General features: G+C 36.1%; 1 protein-coding gene across 1 annotated transcript in view; it reads left to right on the top strand.

The window, feature by feature from the left end:
* The window catches only part of LOC113239860 (prolow-density lipoprotein receptor-related protein 1), a 76,465-nt gene that overhangs the window by 9,380 nt on the left and 44,292 nt on the right, over window positions 1-22,793 (top strand). The window contains exons 7-13 of the mRNA XM_026477010.1: window positions 14,598-14,855; window positions 15,539-15,636; window positions 15,961-16,068; window positions 18,543-18,727; window positions 19,417-19,510; window positions 20,034-20,132; window positions 22,218-22,377. Of these exons, the coding sequence (XP_026332795.1) occupies window positions 14,598-14,855; window positions 15,539-15,636; window positions 15,961-16,068; window positions 18,543-18,727; window positions 19,417-19,510; window positions 20,034-20,132; window positions 22,218-22,377 (1,002 nt within the window). The remainder of the gene's footprint in view (window positions 1-14,597; window positions 14,856-15,538; window positions 15,637-15,960; window positions 16,069-18,542; window positions 18,728-19,416; window positions 19,511-20,033; window positions 20,133-22,217; window positions 22,378-22,793) is intronic.

Genomic DNA, 22,793 nt, shown 5'->3' on the forward strand with positions numbered 1-22,793 from the left:
CTTTCATATTTTCCACATTTAGGTCTTCTCATATTTGATTCTTTGGAATCTATCCGCGTACAACGGTATAAATATCTTTTTTCCACCATATCGGGAAGTATGCGTTCTATTTCTATCAGTGAGTAAGAACTTGTAGCTTTATATATAATATATAATGGAGAATACATCTTACAAGTTTAATTACGATATCTGTCGACGTATCACTAAGACTAAACATTTATAAGATTGTTTGATTGATACTTGCTTACTTATAATGTGATATCTAGGTATTAATATGTTTGGATTATCTTAAGATAAACAGGATTTTAGCTAGAGTTTCAGCACTTTGGCTATCATTAAATAGTTGACACCACTTATCTCCAAGATATAACTACAAAAATATAGACCTGTCCTGTAGCATCCTTCAAAGCTATCTATTCGGTCTCTGCTGATATTTCAGCATAAGGTTCTGGATGTCAACGAAACAGGACTATTCGTTTATTCGAAATGATAGCGTGTACTTATATATCTTTAGCTAAATCCTCACCTGTATGTCCGACAAGTTTTTCTTATTTCCTATAAACAATTGAATAATCTTTGTCTACTTAAAGGTCTTAAAGTATTAGAGAACACAATTAGTTTCTTATGTATACAAGATTGATTGTTTTTTTGCTAAATTTTTATTAAATTTTCACTCATCACTTATTCAAAATTTAGGTGCCTCTCTGTGTGACGGAAAAAGTCCTTCCTTATGTGTACTGGAGCAGCACGAAAATCTTGTTCCCGTGAACTCTTGTAAGAAGTGAAGTTCACGAAGACAAGGTATTAATTATTGCATAGCAAATCTCCGAGGTTGTAGCAGGAAGACTTCTTCTGAGAGACCTCCACAAATGTCTCATTTTAAGATCAATGTTAAGGCAAGGGGACAAGGGCCATAAGCGTAAGCAAAGATGAGTTCCGGATCAAAGATTTCATTGTAGTCAAACTTTGCAAGCAAACTGTAGTAGTGTTTTGGACAAGATTGACGTTGTATTTGATTTTTATTTTATTTTTTAACCAGGTGTACCAACAGCAAAACATAAACAACAATACACATCACAACACATTTCAAACAATGATAATAAACAAAACATTTGCCAAGAACTATCTAAAAATTATATAAAAATATTATAAGAACCATTTACACGGTATTATATTTTTGTCTTGTTTGTCCACCAATAACCACCATTTTTTATTTCGTAAGGGACTGACATAGTCTGCATTATTGTCTTGCCAATTTTCAGCATAATCACCTTTTATTATCTCTTTTGAGCATTGGAAACTTCATCATCATTCACAGCCCGATTTCACCCACTACTGGATTTTGTGCCATCCACCTCGATTTTCCGCTAGTCTCATCCATCTAGGACCATCTATTGGAGATTTAACTAAAATAATCAGGCCGTTTTCGAACCTTAGAAAGATAGTCCGGTCTTATTCTACTTCTTCCTATATTCTTCCTCGTATTGGTGGCATACATTATTGTGGCTCAGAACTTGTCCACGCCGACCGCGTCACTAGTAGCAGCCATTAAATCCTCAAGCGTGCAGGTGTTTGGGCATGCAGGGCACGATGTGAGGTGGGCCATCGTTTGAATCGCACCACGCAAACAATCTAGGTTAGAGCTATCTCTTATTCTACTAGGGGCGAGTCAATCAGTCAGTCTTCAAATGTATAGTAACTTCTCTTCTTGGGACATGCCGGATACAAATCTATTCATTAGTAAAACTTGATGCACAAAAACGACATTTCCTATAATTTCCCTATTTTCTGTCTCACGCAAATGAGGAATAACAAAGTTGTAAAAGAATTGATTTTCTTTGTTTTCAAGAACCTTTCTGAAATTCATTAAATCAATCCTCCAAAAATGTGACGTTACTAAAATAGAAACTGTTTACATCATAACAACATCTTGCAATTACATATTTTTCTTCTTTCACGTCAAGCTTCTTTTTAAAAGCTCGGCACTCAAATGTTTATTTAAGCTTACAATTGTACAACTTTTCAAAAGGTCGGGAACTATTTTTAACCGACTTCAAAAAAGGAAGGAGATTCTCAATTCGTCTGTATTTTTTTCTTTTTTTTGTATGTATGTTATGTGATCACTATACCGATACTGATTTTGATGATTCTTTTTTTGATGGAAAGAGGGTACCACAGTACTGCCCTCGTAACGAAAAAAAGTACAACTATGCGTACTTTATACAGCAGTTGTGCCTTTTTTCGTTTGGAGGATAGATCCCATTTAAATTTGAAGAAAATATTCCACCTGTAAGGGTGGCAAACTAGGAGATGAATCCGGTTTCGCGCATTTTCCGGTAACCGATTTCAATAAAACTGGGCAAAAAGATGTAAATTCACGAAATTTTGAAGTCGGTTTTTTTAGTATGCTGTATTGAGATTATTGAAATAAATGGTAGTCCGTACATCAACTTTCAACAAGCTGAAGAGTACATTTAGGTACGCCATTCCGCTGGCGAATATGGCAGTGTAGTCTCATGTACCACACCACTAAAAAAATATAAATGTAAAGTATTTGGTTAACAAACTATCACGTCAGCGGTTCTCACTTTCTTAATTTTAATTTTAGTCTGGGTTTTAAATAATTAAAGTTAAAATGAGCTTAAAACGCTAAAACATAAATAAAATCCTTAAAAATAATATTTTAGCTAATAACGAAGCGTATTTGTTACATTGGTATGAATTTTCTGACTTTGTTCCAAACAATTCACAATCATTCAACTAAGGCTCAATTTATATTGCAGCGGAACGGAAACGAAGCGATTTTTTGTTACCGATATCGCGCATCTCGAGAATACGCGAGAATTGCGTGGAAGATTTTGACTCCTATCTAGTTTGCACGTTACACAATTGACCACAAAGTTCATTATGTTATGTACAATATCGTTACAAAAATTCGCTTCCATTCCCTTTCGCCGTAATATAAATTGAGCTTAAGATTTCTTTCAAAATTTCTTCAAAGGGTTTTTGCCCTTATATTCCTTTCACACATGGTATATAATTCTTCCTATCCACATACTTATAAACTACATCAAAGTTACTATTTTTCAAAACATTCATTTTTCTGTACAGCGTAAGTGACTAGTATTTGTAACTGTCAGTTATTACATCTTAGGCGCCACGCATGTGTGTGTCTTGTATTGGATACAAGCAACCGGCAACTATAACGAATAATTTATTTTCATGCAAATTGGGTTGAGGCAACCGGTGACAGTGCCAACTGCCGCAAATGGCGACTGTGTCGATTATACAGGCTGTATATTTGAAAGTGGGACATACTTATAGAGTGCGTTATATTCCTGATTCTGAGCCCAAAGAAATTATAAACTAATGCTTCACAAAAAATATTTTTTTATTTTTTTTTTTAATCGACTACTACTTGTGAACAACAATAGTAATAGAAATCTATGCACATCATTATTATTGCTCCGACGCAACGGCGAGCTGCGGCACGGCGGCGAAAATCAAAGCACAGGTCGGCACTGTTTGCAGATACCGTGCACGCGCGACTTTGGCCTAGCGAAAACACGTAAATTATTTGTACTACCGCTCCCCCGAACACTGCGCTGGCGGCGAAAGCGTCTCTCGCCTGCAAAATGGATATTTGTTCTCACGTCGAATTGACTGACATGGTGCGATTTTACGCAATAAGTGGTGATAGTGTGAGGCGAGCTATTGAAATGTTCCCAAATTGGAGTTTACGCGGAGGAGGTGAACAGTGTCGGAGTTGTTGCATGAGAGGATTATGTCAGCATTTTATACTGTGAGACAAAATGTGTTTGTGTTGATCAATTTAAAACAAAATTTACTACGACGTGCTAGACTATGCATTGTGGAAAACGGTGGACATTTTGAACACTTGCTCTGTACCACGTAAGTGTAAATAAACTGTAGATAACTAAAAAATCAATCAATTTGTAAATAATTTGATTTCATATTTTTAACTACGTCAAAAACCTCAATTCTTATTAAATGATAACTTAATTATCTTTTTTAGTACGTAAAACATTTCGATGATAGTTCATAAGTAAAAAATAATTATTAACATAAGTTAAAACGTAATCATTTCGATAATGCTTTTGCATCATAGCTTAAATGAGTAGGTGAGATAGAGATGTGAAATCATTGTTATTGTTGCTGTCTCACTCGGCGCTCGCTTGGTAGTATTCCCAATGCACTCAAAATCTAGCGTAAAGGGAATCGGTTTATTCCTATGTACACTCCAAATTTCTTGATTTATTTTTTGTTCTATCCATATCCTAATTTTATTTTAGTCTATGTTAAGTTGTAACATGATTTACTTTGACATGCGTGATTATGTCTCACTGTCAAATATACAGTCTGTGTCAATTGTATGAAAATCATTAGAATATACGCTTCGAGTTGTCAGTTGCTTGCATCTAAAACAAGACTCACGTTTGCTCGGCGCCTTGGACAATGTTGTATGGAGTATTAACAATATTGTCTAATTTAAAGAACCCATTGCAAAAACCAACTCCTTGATAGAGTTTCTCAGAATAAAGGTATTAAGCCTTAAAAAAGGCACAAGTGTTTATATTGAATGAAACAGAGAAACCACTTTCTACACAATAAATTATGTCCTGACAACAAGGTACTAAATCTTACCTAGATTATAAACTACATTATTTCTATTTACATTGGATTTTTTTACATTTGCATTGGATATTTATCATTAGTGAAATTTTATCATTGTTAACAGTATCACTTATGGAATCCTTGGACACAACAACCAATTTCACCTAGAAGTCGAAGACTCAGAATTAATGATTAACTACAACTGGTGATGTCCTTTTTTGTTTTTAGGGCAGATAATATTCAATATCCAAGCTCCTTGCAGTCATAAAATACTATAGGCTTCTTTTACTTAGGCTTATAACAATATCCATAAGTACATACATAAAACAGTTTCTGTTATAGTGCCTTTACAGTTCTTCGTACATACAGCCCTTCGGAGATTTCATTGCATGACTTCCACTTCAACAAATATTTTGCAGTGCCTTTATAGGTGGATCACATTTCGGGGTCAATTTTCCCATCAAAATAGCAGTCAAAAAAGTCCTTACCCAGTTTTTTAGCTAAACCCTGAGCAAGAACAATTTGAAGTAAATTGATCTTTAGTCATTAATTAAGACATAAAGGTTTCGGAAACCTTATCATCAGAAGATCCTCTTTTAAAATTATGTATTTTAAATTTCCAGATGCTGTAACAATTTTTGCTATGTATAACCATAGCAAAGGAATGAAAGAAAAATAATCTCTTACCACATATCCATGATCGCGTGTCATATTGTAAAAATATTATGAAAAAATAATTGCCCTCGTAATGAAAAAAGGCACAACTATGCGTACTTTATACAGGAGTTGTGCCTTTTTTCGTTCCGAGGGCAGAATAGTGATGCAACAGACCCCTGCTTTTGCTTCCGCAACTGAGGAAAACCCACACACTTTTTCACATCTGTTTCCGTTTCTGCTTCCGCAACATTTGTAACGGAAGTTTAATCGTATACGAAGGATTAGTAGCTAGTGCGGATTACTTGGCAGTGGAGCGCGAGTTTTTTAGTAGTTTAGTGTTGTGTAATAAGTAATTGTACTTAAATTATGAAACCAAAAACAAGCCCTGTTGTTAACTATTTTGTTGAGTCTTTTTATAGTATTTACACTTCCGCTGCCGCATCCATTTCTGCTAAGACTCACTGTAGGTAGACATCTGTTTTCTATATGACACTTCCGTTGCTTCACTAAAAAATACCACTAACAAAAAATAAAATAAAATTCAAACAATACTTTTCATAATTGTGACAACATTAGTTAACTTATTCCACTTCAAACCTCGTCCTGATTATGTTGTAAATCTTAGTTTTATATGTAAATAAACAAAACGTCTGGACTATTGAGTAGTCTCTTTTGAAGCAATGACATCTAATTTTAAATAATATTTAAGAGTATCACACAGTAGTTTTATGGTATATTACAAAAATATCATTATCATAATGGTGCCCTTTCTTTGACCCAGTCTAGGAAGTAGGTCTCTTCCTTCTTCTTCCACTCTTAGCGATCTTGTGCCCGACTCATCCAATCCTGACCTCCGTGTTGTCGGATGACGTCCATTCAGTGCTGCGAGCGTTTGCCGCGCCCTCTGTATGTTGTTTAAAAGTCTTTGAAGTCTAAATATGACTCCTTTGTGATCTTTGGTTGTATCGGTTTGGCTTTATCAGTGTCGTCTGTTCCCGCTCCATGTTCTTCTTCAATGTGGTAATTTAATATCCATTTGTCATAGAAAACTTGTGAGCAAATGCAGCATTGGATAACTTTTGTCTTTTTCGATTCATACTTGGCAACATTAGAACGAGATTTATTTGAATTTATTTTCCTCTTACGATAGATTTCATCATCTTTACCATCATCTGTACTTTCACTTAATTCGGAGTCGAATATTTCGCCTGTATCATTGTTTCTTTCATTTGGATCCAGTTCAGTTTCTGAAGTAATGGATTCATCATCAGAATCAGGTATTACAACAGAATCTGTTTCTGTTTTACTATTTGCACATGTTATTAAATTATTTGTTTTTGTTGCATCATTACCTGTACTCTTTATTATAGCAAAATCTGTGTCATTAGGATTTGTTTCAATACCTTCATTTGTATCCATATCACTCTCAACTGTTTCAATGTCAACAGAAACTTGCATTGTAAAACTTGCCGTTTTGTCTTTTATAGTTTGTTTTATTTCATCATGTCTCATATTTAATAACTCACTTTCGTTTGTGTTTTCTGATTTAAAATTGTTTTCATTACCCGACCCTTCTACTGCGACAGTTTCAATATCTTGATTTTCCATTTGAACAAGATTCATATTCAGATTCCGTACATCCTTCTGTTGTTTGGGGTTATCTTCTACGAGCCCCTCTTTGATATTCATCTCATTAGCAAGAAAAGCGCTGTTCTGGATGTCAATGAGCACAGGAGTTTCTAATGTAATCTGACTACTTTTATCTAAGCCCTTAGATACCTTAAGATAATCTTCTTTTCTTTGAATAGATGTAAAGGTTATAGGAGGACTGTCTGGTCTTTCACTTTCTATTATATACTCAATTTCAATATCATTCTCTGGCAAAACTTCATTGGTCGAAGTATTTGTACTATCTACCTCAATGTCTTCAGATTGTTTATCATTTGCATCAGAATCAGAATGAGAATCTGAACCAGAATCAGAAACAGTGTTTGAATCAGAATCAGAGTCTTTTTTTGACGATTTTTTTGAATCTTTCCGTGGACCACGACATCGATGTTTACAGCACAATAATCGTGTTTTGAATTTAGTTTTACACACTCTACATATACACGAACCATGATATCTATCTACATGTTTCTTTAAATAGTGCACGCATTTGTAATATGTTGAACACATGGAGCAACGTTTGTATTTTTTTTGAGGAAGAGACCGTGCTTTCTTAGCTGCTAAACACAAAGTACAAATACACGTAGTTGCAGCTTTTGAACACTTATGTGCTTCCAATTGATCACAAGTGGGAAATGTTTCCCAACACATACCACATCTGCAGCCTTTTATATCAATTTTATCGGCACTCTCTTTAACTTCAGGTTTTTTTGTAGGTAAAGATGATGTAGATGGTGAGTTAATTGTTTTCACTATGTCTTCAGGAACTTTAACTACTTCTTCTGTTGTTTCGTTGCCTTTACAAAATTCAATGTTATTTTGCTGTACTTGTATTGGTTTTATGATGAAACTTAAAGTAGCAGGTATAACAGTGGTTACTTGCGGTGTTGTTGAGGATCCTTCTATAGGATTATCAGTTCCAGTTCCTTGTGCAGCCTGTTTGGCTTCTGGATCATTTTGATAAGGCAGAATGTAAAACATTGTCACTTGTTGAGATGATTCTGCAATGGACGAGATATGTAATTAGGAGAAAAGGTACAAATTACTATGCTGCAATTTTGTTGTTTCCCTAGTGTAGTCGCGAAATGTTAGCATATTTGATAGTGATATAGTACATTTGTTAAACAATTAAAGCTCTATTGTATGCAGGACACTTCCAAATGCAAATATGTCTTTAAATTAGAAAGTCTGCATTTTGTCGCATTGGTATTTAACCCGCCAGCACTCGCTAGGTACTTACAGACACGATTACTCGCTACTGGGTAAAAAATACCACAGAATTTTAGGGCATTATCTAGGAAAAGAAAATTGACTTATCAATCTGTGAAGATGTAGTAGTTGTAATGATGTTATTCTTAATAAATAATATTACAAAATACAACTTGTAATGAGTAGTTATAAAAATTATAGATTATCGTAGAAAAGTGCTAAAAATTGAAAAAAAAAAAATTATTATACAGCTATAAGAATCAACAGACATATTTTTTATTTTTAGGAACATGCAAAATTGAGATCAATATAAAAAAATAGACTTCACATATCAAAATAACAAAATTATTACATTTTATAACATTATAACATATATATTATAACAGTATTTTTATAATACGCGAACATTGATAAAATCGACATCCAAATTAATCTATTTTACTCTATCGTAGCAATCGCCACAAATTGGGATCGTATGCTCTCGGTATATCTTTTTGAAGCACAATTCACAGCATGTCTTCGTCTTCCGGTTTTTTTTCCATTCACGTACGGCGGGCGCAGCGAGAAGCAGAAACAGGTGGGCGAGATCGAAATGTACTTGCCAACGTCTTTTCAATATTCAAGTCGTTGTTGAGCAAAAACTTGGTTTGTGTTTTTATAGATGAAGATAAATTAGGTACTAAGGCCCTCTTCTGTATCTGTGGCATTACTAGACTCAAAGCTAAATCATTCAAGGCGATCCTCCCCTTAGACATCACAGCTCCATTATTTTCTTTTTTCACCTTTAATATAATGTATCTGTGCGTAGATTCCGCGATCTTCAGAAGTCCATAAAAGAGTACCAATGACCCTCTACTAGTTGCCCGTGCCACTAAGTAGGTAGCACAGAGCTCATCCACAACATCGACACCACACTTGGTTCTGTTATATTCTATTATCATTTTTGGCTTTATTCCTTCTCCAGAATATTTTTTGCCATCATGGTGCGTAGTTGATGTCAAGAGAACTACTTATTCTTTTTCGGGACATATGATACCACTGTATACAGTGTTCTTGAACCCCAAAAAGGGTGCTACAATCTCCACTGACCTTGGATGTCGTAAAGACTGACGAAAACAATCATAAGTAAACTGAAAATTAATATAGCAAGTACTGTCGCTACCGGGTATTTTTTACCCATACTCACTTTATTCATATGTCGACTCCAAGGGCCACATGCAAATTGGTTGTCTCGCGGTGTGCATTTGCATTAACTATTGGTTATAGGGTACCTAGAGCCCCGTGTTGTCAGGGCACTCAGAAAAGTAATAACCATCATACATAAATACTCTGTGGTGTTTTTTACCCAGTAGCAAGTATTGCCAGGTTAAATGCCAGAAAAGAAACACAACAAATAAAAATCAGTAACAAGATAATTTATTTTCAAATTCAGTAAAATTATTGAGAATCATGATAAGTTTCAATTAAATGGAGAATAAAGTACAAATAATATGCCTAACATAGAAAGTATGGCCATTAATGAAAATTGAGAATTTGTATGAGTAGAAAGTATGAATAAATGTATAACCGCCAATAGTTTATTACTGGCACTGTTCATAAGATTGTAGCTGTTTATTTACGATTAAATTAATTTTAGTAAATAAAAAAGTGGGAAAATCTGAACTCAGAACTAAAAATTTTATTTGGTAACACTGCATATTGCATTTCACTCTTTCCTTATATAAAAGGCCAGTCTTTTACTCCTATTAGAACTAACTTAAGAAATGAACATTTCAAAATTGGTTCTGTCTAGGTGTACCGGTATTGCCCCAGAGTGTATTTAGTAGGTCTACCACGAAATACAAAACAACAATCATCATTTTAGCTTCATATTGGACCGGAGGCTACTACAAAACACACATGATGATAGTGATTTGACATAAGTCTTTACTCCGAAATGTCGAATGAATGCAATTTTATTTATGATACCAAGTATAGGGATGGATAATTCATGCACCTGGTGGTAAACGACACGTTTCTCCATGTCAGTTTCACTCAGACCTTTGAATCGCAGATCTGAAGGGCACTGACACAAGTCCCATATGCCAGCACCCTTACCCTTCGAAAACGGAACGCAGTAATGATCAATTTCTGCTTGGCGGCAAAAATAGGTAAGGTGGCAGTACTTCTTTGGACGAACTCTTTCACAAAGAGCATTACTGCTGCTACAATATGTTACAACTCAAAAACGATCTTTCAAAATCTAATGTAGATAATTGCTATCAAGATAGCAACCAAGCTGACTGTACGATTCTAGCAATTTCCTTACTGCCAGCCTTTTGCCCATTGGAGCATTTATTTTGAAGTGAGGTAAAAGAAAGCTCGAAAATATTTTAAATAAGTTTATACAAAAGAACATATAGGTTGAAAAAGGTAAACTAGCTACATACCTTGTTGTTAAATAGAAACCACGTAACTTAATGCCCGGGATTGGAAATGTGCTCCGATTTTAATTAATTATATTGTATTGGCACTGTCAATTAAGTGAAAAAGTTTATCAAAACAAAACAACCGCAGAAAACCATTATTTAAACGTCAACATGAAAAATTTGACAACTGCCAAACCGAGTTTTTTTTAATATTTATTGGCCTTAGGAGGAATGACTTCCCGTGAAAAAATATCAGAAAATTAAAGTAATTGAAGAAAAAATTACTATCTAATTTATAGAAGCAATATGGCAAGTTAGACGCTTTAGCCTATCCCAAAAAAGCGTATTACTGTTATTGGCGCTGGAACACGTACACCAAAGAAAACAATCTTCATAGTTAGGTACTGTTTATTTTCCCATGATTCATGAACAATTTGTTTCTTGAGCAGTTTAACTTTAACATAATAAATCTCTATTTATTGCTTGCAACTATAAACAAAAGAATAACTATAAAAACCTTAAAAACAACTACACTTAAGATACTAATTATGCATTAACAGTGCAGGAGGTAAATGGAGGAGGAGGACCTCCAGGATAGCCGCAGCACTGGTTTTCAGTTACCTTAGATGAAATGCGGGACAGGAGATTAGCCCCCTTTGCACAGTCACTCTATCGCACGCGCGATAGTGTCTTTGTAAAACCCACTTATCAGGGGCACGTCTATTATACATAATATAATAATCAATGATCGGAAAAAGGTGTTCCACATATAGATACATGTATGGATAGGTTTAGCCACAAGGAGCGACATGAGTTGGTAAAACCACGAAATATTAATTAATTACTTTTTCGAATTCTGAGTTTCCGGAAATGGTTTTACTGCTTCGTAAGACAAATTTACTAGCCTAGGAAGTCGAAATTAAACTTCGACTTCCTAGGTCAGTAGTTCGTCATACGGTGCAGTAAAACCATTTCCGGAAATCTAGAATTTGTAAAAGTAATTAATTAATATTTGGTGGTTTTAAGAACTCCATGTCGCTCTCTATAGCTATGTATATACATGTATCTTTAGGACTTATGCATACAGCGCTGAAGATGTTCGAAAAGCTGATTGTTGCGCTTGTATCGATTCAAACATCGCATCGCGTTGCAAGATTGAGGAAAGGGGCAGCGATAAATAAATAAATAAATAAATACACATGGTTTCTCTTACCCCAGTGTTATAATTAAACGTTCTTCTGCCGATATACATGAACTCTCTAAATCCAGTTTTTGGAATTAAAAAAGTTCTTGGAATGACGAATATGACATTTGATAACAGTTTTTAACAAATTTTTCAAATCTGTTTTACTAATTTTTTAAACGTTGTAAATATTAAAATGACCACATTATTTTCTTTCGCTCGTAAATGGATCTATCTATCCAATAGCGTAAGCAGTGTTGTCTCAACCAACGCCATTGTGCTACCATTGAGAGTACGCGCCGTAAATGCCCGTTTCACAAACGCGGGTGAAACGCGCGTTTACGGCGTGTATTAATTAGTGAAAGTGTACATGGTGCATAGTGCTGGCTACGATTGAATCTCGTTTGAATCGCGTTAACGCGCTTCATCAGCGCGTCGTCAGCGCGTCCTCTGCGCGTCTCACCTGGAACGTGGTCCTTATACGTGGATCACCTTTTTCCGACCAATGATATGATAATAATAATTAAATTTTAATCGAAATATAAACGGAAATACTTTCATTAATATAAATTAATCAGGTAAGGAGCTCTTAATGTTTAAACCAGGGGTTCCCAAACTTATTTTGTCTACTGCCCAATTTGAGAATAAATTATTTTTTAGCGCCCCCATTATTTCACTTACTTAAAAACCACTGTAACTTCAAATTAAATTAATTATTGTGAGCTATATTAGCGGAGATTAAACATTCATTCTAAACGAAACTTTTACTATAACCCGCAAGAGTTAACTTGAGACCTGAGCGCAGTAGGTACTACACAAAGGCGCGCTCAGGTCTCAAGTTAACTCTTACGGGCTACACCTGCCAATAAGATTGATTATTGAAACGCAACTTTATAGTATTCAGACAGAGTATCCTTTATTAAAAATAAAACAAACATCATCGATTCTAATATAAAAACTAATGTGAAGGATGAATCTGATGCTGTTTAATAAGTTTGTTGATATCAGGTTCCAATTTACTCAAGAACAGCCGCAAGTCACCACGTTCGGTAACATGCAAACGTTCTTTTCAGTAAGCAGCGTTTTCACAGCACTAAAACCACATTCACACAAATATGACGAGGGGAATGCTATCAAGAATCGTTGAATGATTGACTGTGGTCAATCGTTCAACGATTCAGGGTACAATTGCGATCCAGGGTACAATTGCGGGATCGGTTTTTGTAGCCAAAAGTCTTGGTAGCCATTTTTGAACTTGATTTTTATTTCCTCGTTCGTTGTCAATTCTATAAGTTCTTCTTCCAGCTGAGGTGATATTGCTGTGTTGACATTTGAAAACGGATCCAACACCCAGTCTGATATTTCCTAGTTCAAAATGTCCTGGTATCGTTCGGTGAAGTCAATGTGGAGGTTTTTCAAATGTCGGCAGTAGGCAAACAAGTCGTCGTTACTGCAGGATACTGATAAATTCGGAAAATTATGAAACTCACGTCTGCCCATATTCTTTTTGTGTAGAAGCAGTGTGGCTGCGAAAGCAGCAACGACATTCTTTGTTTTAATTAAATTTAGTTCATCGCCTTGCAGTTGGAGATTCATATCGTTGAACAATTTATGAAGGTCTGTCATGTAAGCTATATCATAGCCGGAGCGCCATCCGTAGCAAATGATATAATATTTTTCAAGGGAATCTCTTTCTCATCACAAAACTTTTCCAATGTATTGAATATGGTTTAAATTTAAATTTCTAGCAAACAATAGTTCTTCACATATCATATTTTCTCATCTTTAATAAACCTGACATAAGACAGCAACAATGCTTCATTAGTTGATAAAGTGGAATGGTCACGGTTGACTGTGGTGGTGCAGTCTCTGAGGGTACCACCTCAGTCAACCGTGACAATGGGACCTGTAAAGGGCCCGAAACGTCGGTTTGTTAGAAAAAACAAATATACGCGATTTAAATCCGGAAAAATAGTTTCATTTCCTATGTGCAACAATTGCGAAAACCTAAGAACTCGATACGTAAATAAGTGTTGAACTTAAGTACTGCTTATCTATAACGCGCGAAACCGCAAATGAAAATAAAATAAATATTACGTTATTTATATAGGATTGCATAAGCAGCACGCACAGGAATAAGACAAACATGCATAAACTCATTTGTCTCATTCGACGCTTAATCGTACTCAACAAGTAAGAACAAGTATTCTATGAACCAGCCGATTGATACAGGAATGCACAAATCGGGTTATTTAACAAAAACTTTTTAAAACATGATTCCCGCGGTTTATTATGTACGAAAATTACCTATCTAGGAATACTAATAACTATTAAAATGCGAAACTGTATCTGTTGCCTTTTTATTTGTTTGTTTGTGTCTACTTTCATTTCGAAACGGAGCGGCCGATTGACATGATTTTTATTTTATTTACCTATTCAATAAAACAGGACAGATATATGAACTACACGGAGAGAAATATCGAACCGAGTTAGTTTGAGCAATCTCTTAATTAACATTAGCTGATGTTCACAAGTTGTAGTCGAGAGCTCAGTCGGTGTCTAAGAGTCTTCCTAGATGAAATTACAAATCTCCCCCTAAGCCTCTACACAATGCCCCCATTTTTTTTCTTCGTCTCTTACCCTTTAGGCTTGCAGCGCCCGCAATGGGGCGTTATCGCCCACTTTGGGAAAGGCTGGTTTAAACAGTTTCCCAATGCTTGTCATGTGCGATTTAACGAATAGACGTCCTGTGAAACGACTAAGGGTCCTCGGAAATACTTTTTTGCGTTGTTTTTAAACAGCGAATTTTTATAAATAATATACTGAAATAATTTCAGGGCAAACAATGTGTACAAACCACATATGCGGCGATAGAAGTGTATGTAGACCCGAACGTGAAGGCCCCACATGCGTATGCCCTCTTTATCACGAATACAATATCACATCACAAAAATGTTATCCCGTGGACTCCTGCCTTGACGCGGATCCGCCTTGTGCACAGATTTGTGACTATAAAAATGGACCTTTCCAGTGTTATTGCGAGGAGGGCTATATAATTGATATTCTAAAGATCGGTGTTGGATGCTTTGCACCGGGTAAGTGATTATCTATTATTTTTTATATATAAGAAGAGTGTTTACGTCATTGTTTTAGGTCTTCACTTACGGTTCGAAGAGTTTTATTTACTCCTGTTTTTGTCTTATTTTCTTCACTTTAGGAGCAAACTGTAATTAGTAAACTAAACTGCATTTGATTCGAAAATATCTCAGTGTCATAGGTCCCTCTGTGGGAATCCAAACCAGGACCTGCAACAACTTTGCAAGCATTACATTTCTTGCCTTGGGCAAGCGATACGTCTACGCTTAAGGTGGATTTATAATGCACAAATTTTGGAATATATCCGCACGTTATCGCGTTGCGCGATGACCTTGAGTTGACCAAACCGGAACTGCGACGACAGCTCCTGATATATTGCCAGAATTAGTGCATTGTGAATCCACCTTTATGGGTTGCAGTCATAGACAACTACGACGTACGGAACTGAAAGTTACACTACCACTTGCGCTTTAAATCGCAAAGCTCCAAAGGGCAATACTGCTATACCCATTTGTTACCCAACCTGAGACACAAAGTTGACAAGAGTGTGCCTATAGTTTCTCTTCTTAACTGGAATGCAGTAATGCTTACATCACGGCTTGGCTCAGAAATAGTTGTGATGGCAATACTTCTCTGGACTCTAAGTTCTACCAAATAATCGATCACTGCCTCTGACTTTCAGATCCAGAAGGTCTCTTGTTCTACAGTACAAGCAACGAAATTCGGTATGTTGGAGTGAAATCAAAACATATACGAGTTGCTGCCACTAGATTGAAGCAAGTATGTACCCACTAAATGAAAATTGAATGCAAAATGAACTTACTGACAATTATGCCATACCCGGCACGGAATAAAAAAAGAGTATCAATTTTAATGCATTATTATCACCACATCATCGCCACACTTGTAACGTAATTATTACAGTACACTACTAAGGTAGACGAGTAATTTTGTAATAGTATATAGTAGAGTACGGACCATAGCGGTTATATTAGATATTAGGCTTTAGCCTTGTGATTGGCAGTATACCTACACGATGATATTAGTTTGATGTGGTATCTCTTACTTTGTAACTTTCACAGTCTTATGTATTACTTATCTTAGCCGCGAGACATGGAATACGACGGCAAACATCTCTACTGGGTAGAGACAGCAGCAGGACATCAAGCCATTGTGAGGGCGCAGCTCCACAACATCACGGAGACCAAAGAGGTTAGTCTAAACCAGGGTTCTAAACCGCACAGCGCAGCGAGTGATGCTGTCTTGGCATCGAGTATATAACCAGAAGTAAAGACGAAATAAGGGCCATCTATCGCTGGCAACTATAAGAGGCAAATGGGCCTTATATAATTTTTAAATATCAACTCTAGTTTGCACTGAAATCACAAATAGAAAGCTGTGTACAATAGTACAGCGCCAACAACTGACCTGTGTGTACATCTCCGTATATTCCAAAAATATTCTCTATTTATTGTAATAAAGATAATATCTGGAACTATGGGGGGCTGTTCCATTCGGTGTTATGGGAAAAACAACAAAATATCTAATTACAAACAAACGGAATCACATTTCATCGATATTTTAATTAATATTTTGATTACATATTATGTAGGTAATTTTTTCAACTATCGTCCATTATAGCAAAGGTCAAGTTAAACTGGTCGATTTGAAGTGAAATAATTGACGACACTATTCGGGCTGGCCAATCGGAGCGCAGCTATCACCGACTTGGCAGAATAGTTGTCAAACAAATTAAATGACATTTCGTCTCTATTTCTAGTTATATACTCGATGTTTCTTGGCATCCACTTAAATTTTACGAATGCAATTGCTCTGCCGTTCCTTAATCTATATGAATTGAAATTTAATATATAAATACGTGACGAAGTCTACATTTTTAATTTAAGATAATTCAGCTCAAAGGTTACTCGGAACTCGTAATAGTTATTTTTACATTTATTTTACTCGTCTATGCGTACAATTATTTCTTTTTTCACTTGTTTGGTCGAAAATTAGGATTAAGAATGCGGGTCTGCGCTGCTGAACCTAAGAGCGTTTACGCACTACGTCCGATTCAAGTGATGGTCCGAAATGTTACAGAGATCATTTTATCTCTTGGTGTACAGGGTCAAGAGCACGTCGCGCTTGACATTTGAGATTACAAGCGATATTCGTATTTTCTTGGATTCGAATTTCGCACAAGCGTTATCCGAAGTGGGTCCGAGTTTTCTAGATTTGTATAGTCTCGGATTCGGAACGAAAACGAATCGGATGCAGTGCGAAAATGCGCTTCGACACCTCCGATTAAGATAAACCCCAACATCGTCATTTGCGCGAAACTGTCAACTAACGCGAAAGTTTCAAGTATCTACGGTCACGACATAGTCGTAACATTTTTCAAAAGGCCGTAGTATTGGTGTAATAAAGCCACATGTGATTATACGTCAAATTTGCTTTTATCACATATGCATGGAAGTTAAATTGAAAGTGAAAGTAAAAGTCAATGTGAAATTATGTATTATGTGAAATTTTATAACTCTCCTGTCAGCATAAAAAAGTTACCGTTCATTAGTAGAATCTTTAAACTTCTGTCCTGAAAGTTGTCGTTTTGCAGATGTGGTCTTATTACACTAGGGCTAGCACGACAAGGCGCGACTTGCTGGAGCGTGTTAAAAAGCGCGAGATCACGGAAAAAACCAATGGAAGTGCCTTAAGCTTCGATTACTATTGGAACCGATGTCGCCAAAACGCACCCAAACCAATGAGATAATCACTATGAAATCTTGATAATGATTGGTCATAGTTTTTTTTATAACATCAAGTGATGGGACGAACAAGTCGTGCGCCTGATGGTAAGCTACACGCCTCAGAGCTTTAAATTGCAAAGCTCTTAGGGGCACTGCCACTGCGCCCGTCTCCTTGAGACGTAAGTTGCCAAGTCCCATGTGCCTATAATTACACCAGCACTCTTACCTTTCAAAACCGGAACACAGTGATGCTGACATTATTTCTTGGCGGCAGAAATAGGTAATATGGCAGTAGATACTAACCTGGACGAACTCTTTCACAACTCTAGGAGCTCTACTGCTACTTTCTAATTTCAAATTCTAACTCTAATTTAAAAAGATGTAACAAATTCTGGATTGTTAATATAATTTAAAACTTTGCCCAATCGCCATATCTTTGAAAGTGCAATAAGTTTATTGCAAGGTACGACGTTTTGATTTTATATGCAATTTTATTCAACGTGCTGCCATTTTGCGGCCGATTGACGATTAACACCTGAACGAATAGATAAACAGAAAATTGATTTATTAAAGTAAGACTTACCGATAATTTGAAATACTACTAACACTACGGGTAATATTTCTTAGAGAATTTGCGCCAAAGAATGACACAACCATATCATATATAGTGCAAATGGCTGACTGAACTCAAGTAGGTCTTTCGAGACCTACAGTTGGCACGCGTCAGACGCTAACTAACCACTTCTACTGTATTTATTGATCTATGCGCCAGCTTCTGCTGTTCTCGCAGAGGGAATCGCACTTTTATGCCGCTCTCGTGCAGGTCACGCCCTGTCGTGGTAATCCTACAAGGGTGCCAAACATCCATTCCCTCGCAGAATTCCGTTTGTATGAAATTACGCTTTTAAATATTATTTAAATAATAAATATATTCAACAGACAATCGTAAGTCTAGGTCTTGAAGACTCAGATTCAATAGCCATAGACTGGCTCGGGGGCAATTTGTACTTCACGGATGCAGAGCGTGGAATCATCTCAGCTTGCACGTTGAATGGTTCAGCGTGTACAACGATAGTCACCAACGCCAGAGTCCCGAGGCATCTTACGCTGCATGTTAAAAGGGGGTGAGTACTGTCATGGGGTGTCAATACTTAATTGATACCTCCAATGAACACTACCTACGGCAGCTTTATTTTTTGGTCATTTTCTGTTATTTTTGTAAACAGCCATATTTATTTACTAATATGGCTAGGAAATTAAATTACTTTTCCGTAACGTTTGTTTGTTTGAAAAAACAAATATACGCGATTTAAATCCGGGAAAGTAGTTTCATTTCTTATATGTAACAATCGCGAAAAACTAAGAACTCGATATAATATTATTCTCATCGAATTTTGTGAAAAAAAAATAAGGGAAAAAAGTATAAAATGTGATAAATCATGTTTAAATAAATGAAATAAAAAAAAATATCTACTTTTCTCTTGCAGTAACTTCATGCCTTATCCACCAAGAAACAAAATAAAAATTGTGACTGATCGGTCTATTTTTACTGATCACGGCAGTGTACATAACAATTTAAAAAAATATATATCACATGTGACCTTTCAACTAGCGGCGACAGTAAACATTCACAAATTACTTAACTTAGAAATTAGTTAGACCTATGTACCTACATGCCACCACCGCATGAACCACATTTTTGTAAGCAGAAATCTGATTTATTGAAAATTACAAAATTAAAAAAGTAGGTACGAATAATTTCGGATTATTGCTTTTTTTATTCATCGTTATACTTTTGTGCGTTTTTTTTCAGTAATATGTATTGGGCAGACTGGCACGATCGACCAGTAATAATGGCAGCACGTATGGACGGGTCAAATTCGTCTGTTCTTACTGACAAACTACAGGTGAGTCATTAAGCGTTTGGTAAATCTGAATACGATAATAATGAAAATATGATTATGTAGTTGCCCAAACCGATATAAGTTCTTCAGTGTTCCGCTTTGACAAGTTTTGGGATCTTGTTAGACAGTCGATGGCGATCGCTTTTTGTCTTTTTTTTTATAATGCCAAGTGACGGGACGAACAAGTCGTGCGCCTGGTGGTAAGCGACACGCCTATTCGTAACAGTTGCAGTGCCACGCAGAGCTTTAAATCGCAAAGATTTTAAGGTCTCTGCGCCCGTGACCCTGAGACATAAGTTGAAAAGTCCCATGTGCCTGTAATTTTACCAGCACCCTTCAAAACCGGAACGCAGTAATGCTAACATTACTGCTGGGCGGTAGAAATAGTTGGACGAACTCTATCGCAACGAGCTCTACTGCTACTAAATAATGTTATGATGAAGAACAAAGTTATGTACTATGTATAAAGTCAGGCATTATGACAAAAATTGGATTAACGTAGTAACGTAGCTATGTGTTCGTACAGAAATACCCAACGTCTCTTTCGCTGGATGCGCCCAATGACCGTCTCTACTTTATCGATGGCGCAGTCAAAGTTATTCGTGCTGAAGGTGGCAAAATATTCGTAAGTGTATCAAATTATTATTTCTTATATTATAACTAAGAATTTACATTTGTATTTCGTGAAATAAAATGACGTGAGTTAACACTTATTGTGTAATGGGGGCGGTAAATAGGTAATTACGAACAATCAAATTTTCACAATCAAATTTTTTAGGAAAAGGAAAATAGACTTAATTACGGTATAGTTTTTACATGTGATAGAGTTAAAATTACATAGGGTGCACTATAAGTTTTCGGAACTGGCCACTTACATTAAACAATATTAAAAAGTAATTACAACATTTGAAAATGGAACTCTTTGGCTGTAGAATACAGTTTGTTTCATCTGACTGTCACTTGTTTTTACATTGTGGCGTCATTTTAGAAATTGGTTGTCTACATCACCGTGGATTTAACTCGTGAAAATTTTCGTAGTACGATTTTCTACGACTGAAAGGGTAATTAAACAGCTCAGCAGAGCTTCGTTCGGATTCAAACTCCTTTTGGCGATGAAGCACCATGTAAGACGACTATTTATAGCTGGTTTGCAGAATTCAATCTTTTCTTCAAAAACTTCAAAATTTTCGTGTGAATCTCAGTGACGAATTTCGTGATAGTCGCCGGTCCACTGGTGTGAACGACAAAAACGTCGCGTCACTTGGTGCAATGCCATGCTTACTAGATTCGACGAAGGGGCGCCAAATTTGGTGTGAGATATAATAACAGGTGACAAAACATGGATTTATAGGTACGATCCCAAAATGTATGAATATATGGGTTTTTCGAGAAGAGCCGAAACCAACCAAAGCGGCGCGCGTGCAAAGTACCTCTAAACGGGTGATTGCTTCTTTTTTTAATAAAACTGGACACGTGGTTACTGTTGCTTTGGAGAATCGTTGTACCGTGAATAGTGACTGGTACACGACCATCTATTTGCCGGAAGTTATTGACAAACTCCGTAAAAATAGCTGTAAACGCCGTATCATCTTGCACCACGATAACACCAGTTATCACACGGCCAGACAGACAAATGAATTTTTAAAGGTGAACAACGTTGACCTTATGAGCGATCCCGCGTACAGTCCCAACCTGGCACCTTGTGACTTTTATTTATTTCCAAAAATTAAGATCCGATTACGCGGTCAACGATTTTCACCACCTGAAGAGGCTGTCGAACAGAATAATCAATATGTTTCAGAGATCGTCAAGGAGGAGTGGCATAAATGTTTTCAGAATTGGTTCATTCGCATGAAAAAGTGCATTAACGCTAACGGAGAATATTTTGAGAAACAATAAATTCATTTCTTATCATTTATAGTATTTTTTTCTTGTTCATTCCGGAAACTTATAGTGCGCCCCACGTATACGTTTTCCACGTGAAATATCATTGTGTTAGTAATTCACCATGAAGAAGAGAAAACTTATACCGAAAAATGGTGACCACGCCGTTATAGTTTTCAAAAATGTTGTAGGGGAGGAATATTGTTGTTCCCGCGTGCTACCAGTCGTTCCCTCATCGCCGTCCGCATAACTTGTGTAATCAGAAATGTAATTAAGTGGAGTCAAAATTAGATACCCTAAACTTCAAACCAATATATTTTCAGACTGTAATTATTAATACAAAAATCGAACAATAAGAAATTCATTCAATTGATTCGAAATTGGGCTACGCATAAGCAACGAACCAGTAGACCTTACTCTTGAGTACTCACCAGCGAGCTGTAACTGTAACCATTGTTAGTTACTAAAAATCACATGTGTGTACATGGTTCGCGAGCTTGTTGCGAGCGGAACGCGTGCAGTCGACGTGAGTCAGGTACTCATTCTAGCGAGTGAAGACTATTTCACGCATACACGCTAGAACCTCTTTATTGTGCCTATCACGTTATAGTTACAGCTCGATAATGAGTACCCAGCTTTACGAATTTTTCTGTGCTTGTTGCAGATATTGTTTTTGTCTTTTAACAGCTTTTTGTCGTAGCGCCATCTGTGAGAAATCTATGAAAGTCTTTAGTGAAGTATCTTTGTGTTCGGTCATTGTATAATTTAATTTCACAAAAAATGGTAAGTAAGATATCGATACAATCAATAAACTTAATATTTTCAGACGATGTTCGAGCATCCCCTGCACCGTCCACACGCAGTGGCACTTTTCGAAAACTCAGTGTATTTCAGCGACTGGACTACGAACTCCATTCTAGGCTTACGGAAAATGTCTGGCCTCGAACACAGGGATGATATCTATAAAGTTAATGCTACTGTGTTTAGTAAGTATCTGATGAGAATACGTTTATTACAGTATGTCTATTTTGAAGGAGTAAAATGAGTTTTGTAAGTTGCCAGTTATCTTAAAATTTTAAATAGTTATGTAATTGTTGTCGATAGTTTTATCGATAGATTGTGGAAGGAGATAAAATTTTGCCAAAAATGACTGAATTGTGAATGTTGCGGCTTTCTATTTTCTTTTACGGCCTTCTTTATTCTTATTTTGACAGTTGGCCTACTAGTATCGAAGTCAATTTTTATTCTTAAATATTTTAACTAGAATAGCCGGATTTGATTATCTATATTGAATTAAAATGAGAAAAATAATTGAATTTAAATAAAAACTTAAAATATGTCTCCTCTTTGTATTTTTTATAAACATAGTTCTAAATACAGTGTATGTATCAACTTACAAAAA

Source organism: Hyposmocoma kahamanoa, unplaced genomic scaffold (assembly GCF_003589595.1).
Source record: "Hyposmocoma kahamanoa isolate Upper Pololo Valley unplaced genomic scaffold, ASM358959v1 116, whole genome shotgun sequence".
NCBI classification, from domain to species: domain Eukaryota; kingdom Metazoa; phylum Arthropoda; class Insecta; order Lepidoptera; family Cosmopterigidae; genus Hyposmocoma; species Hyposmocoma kahamanoa.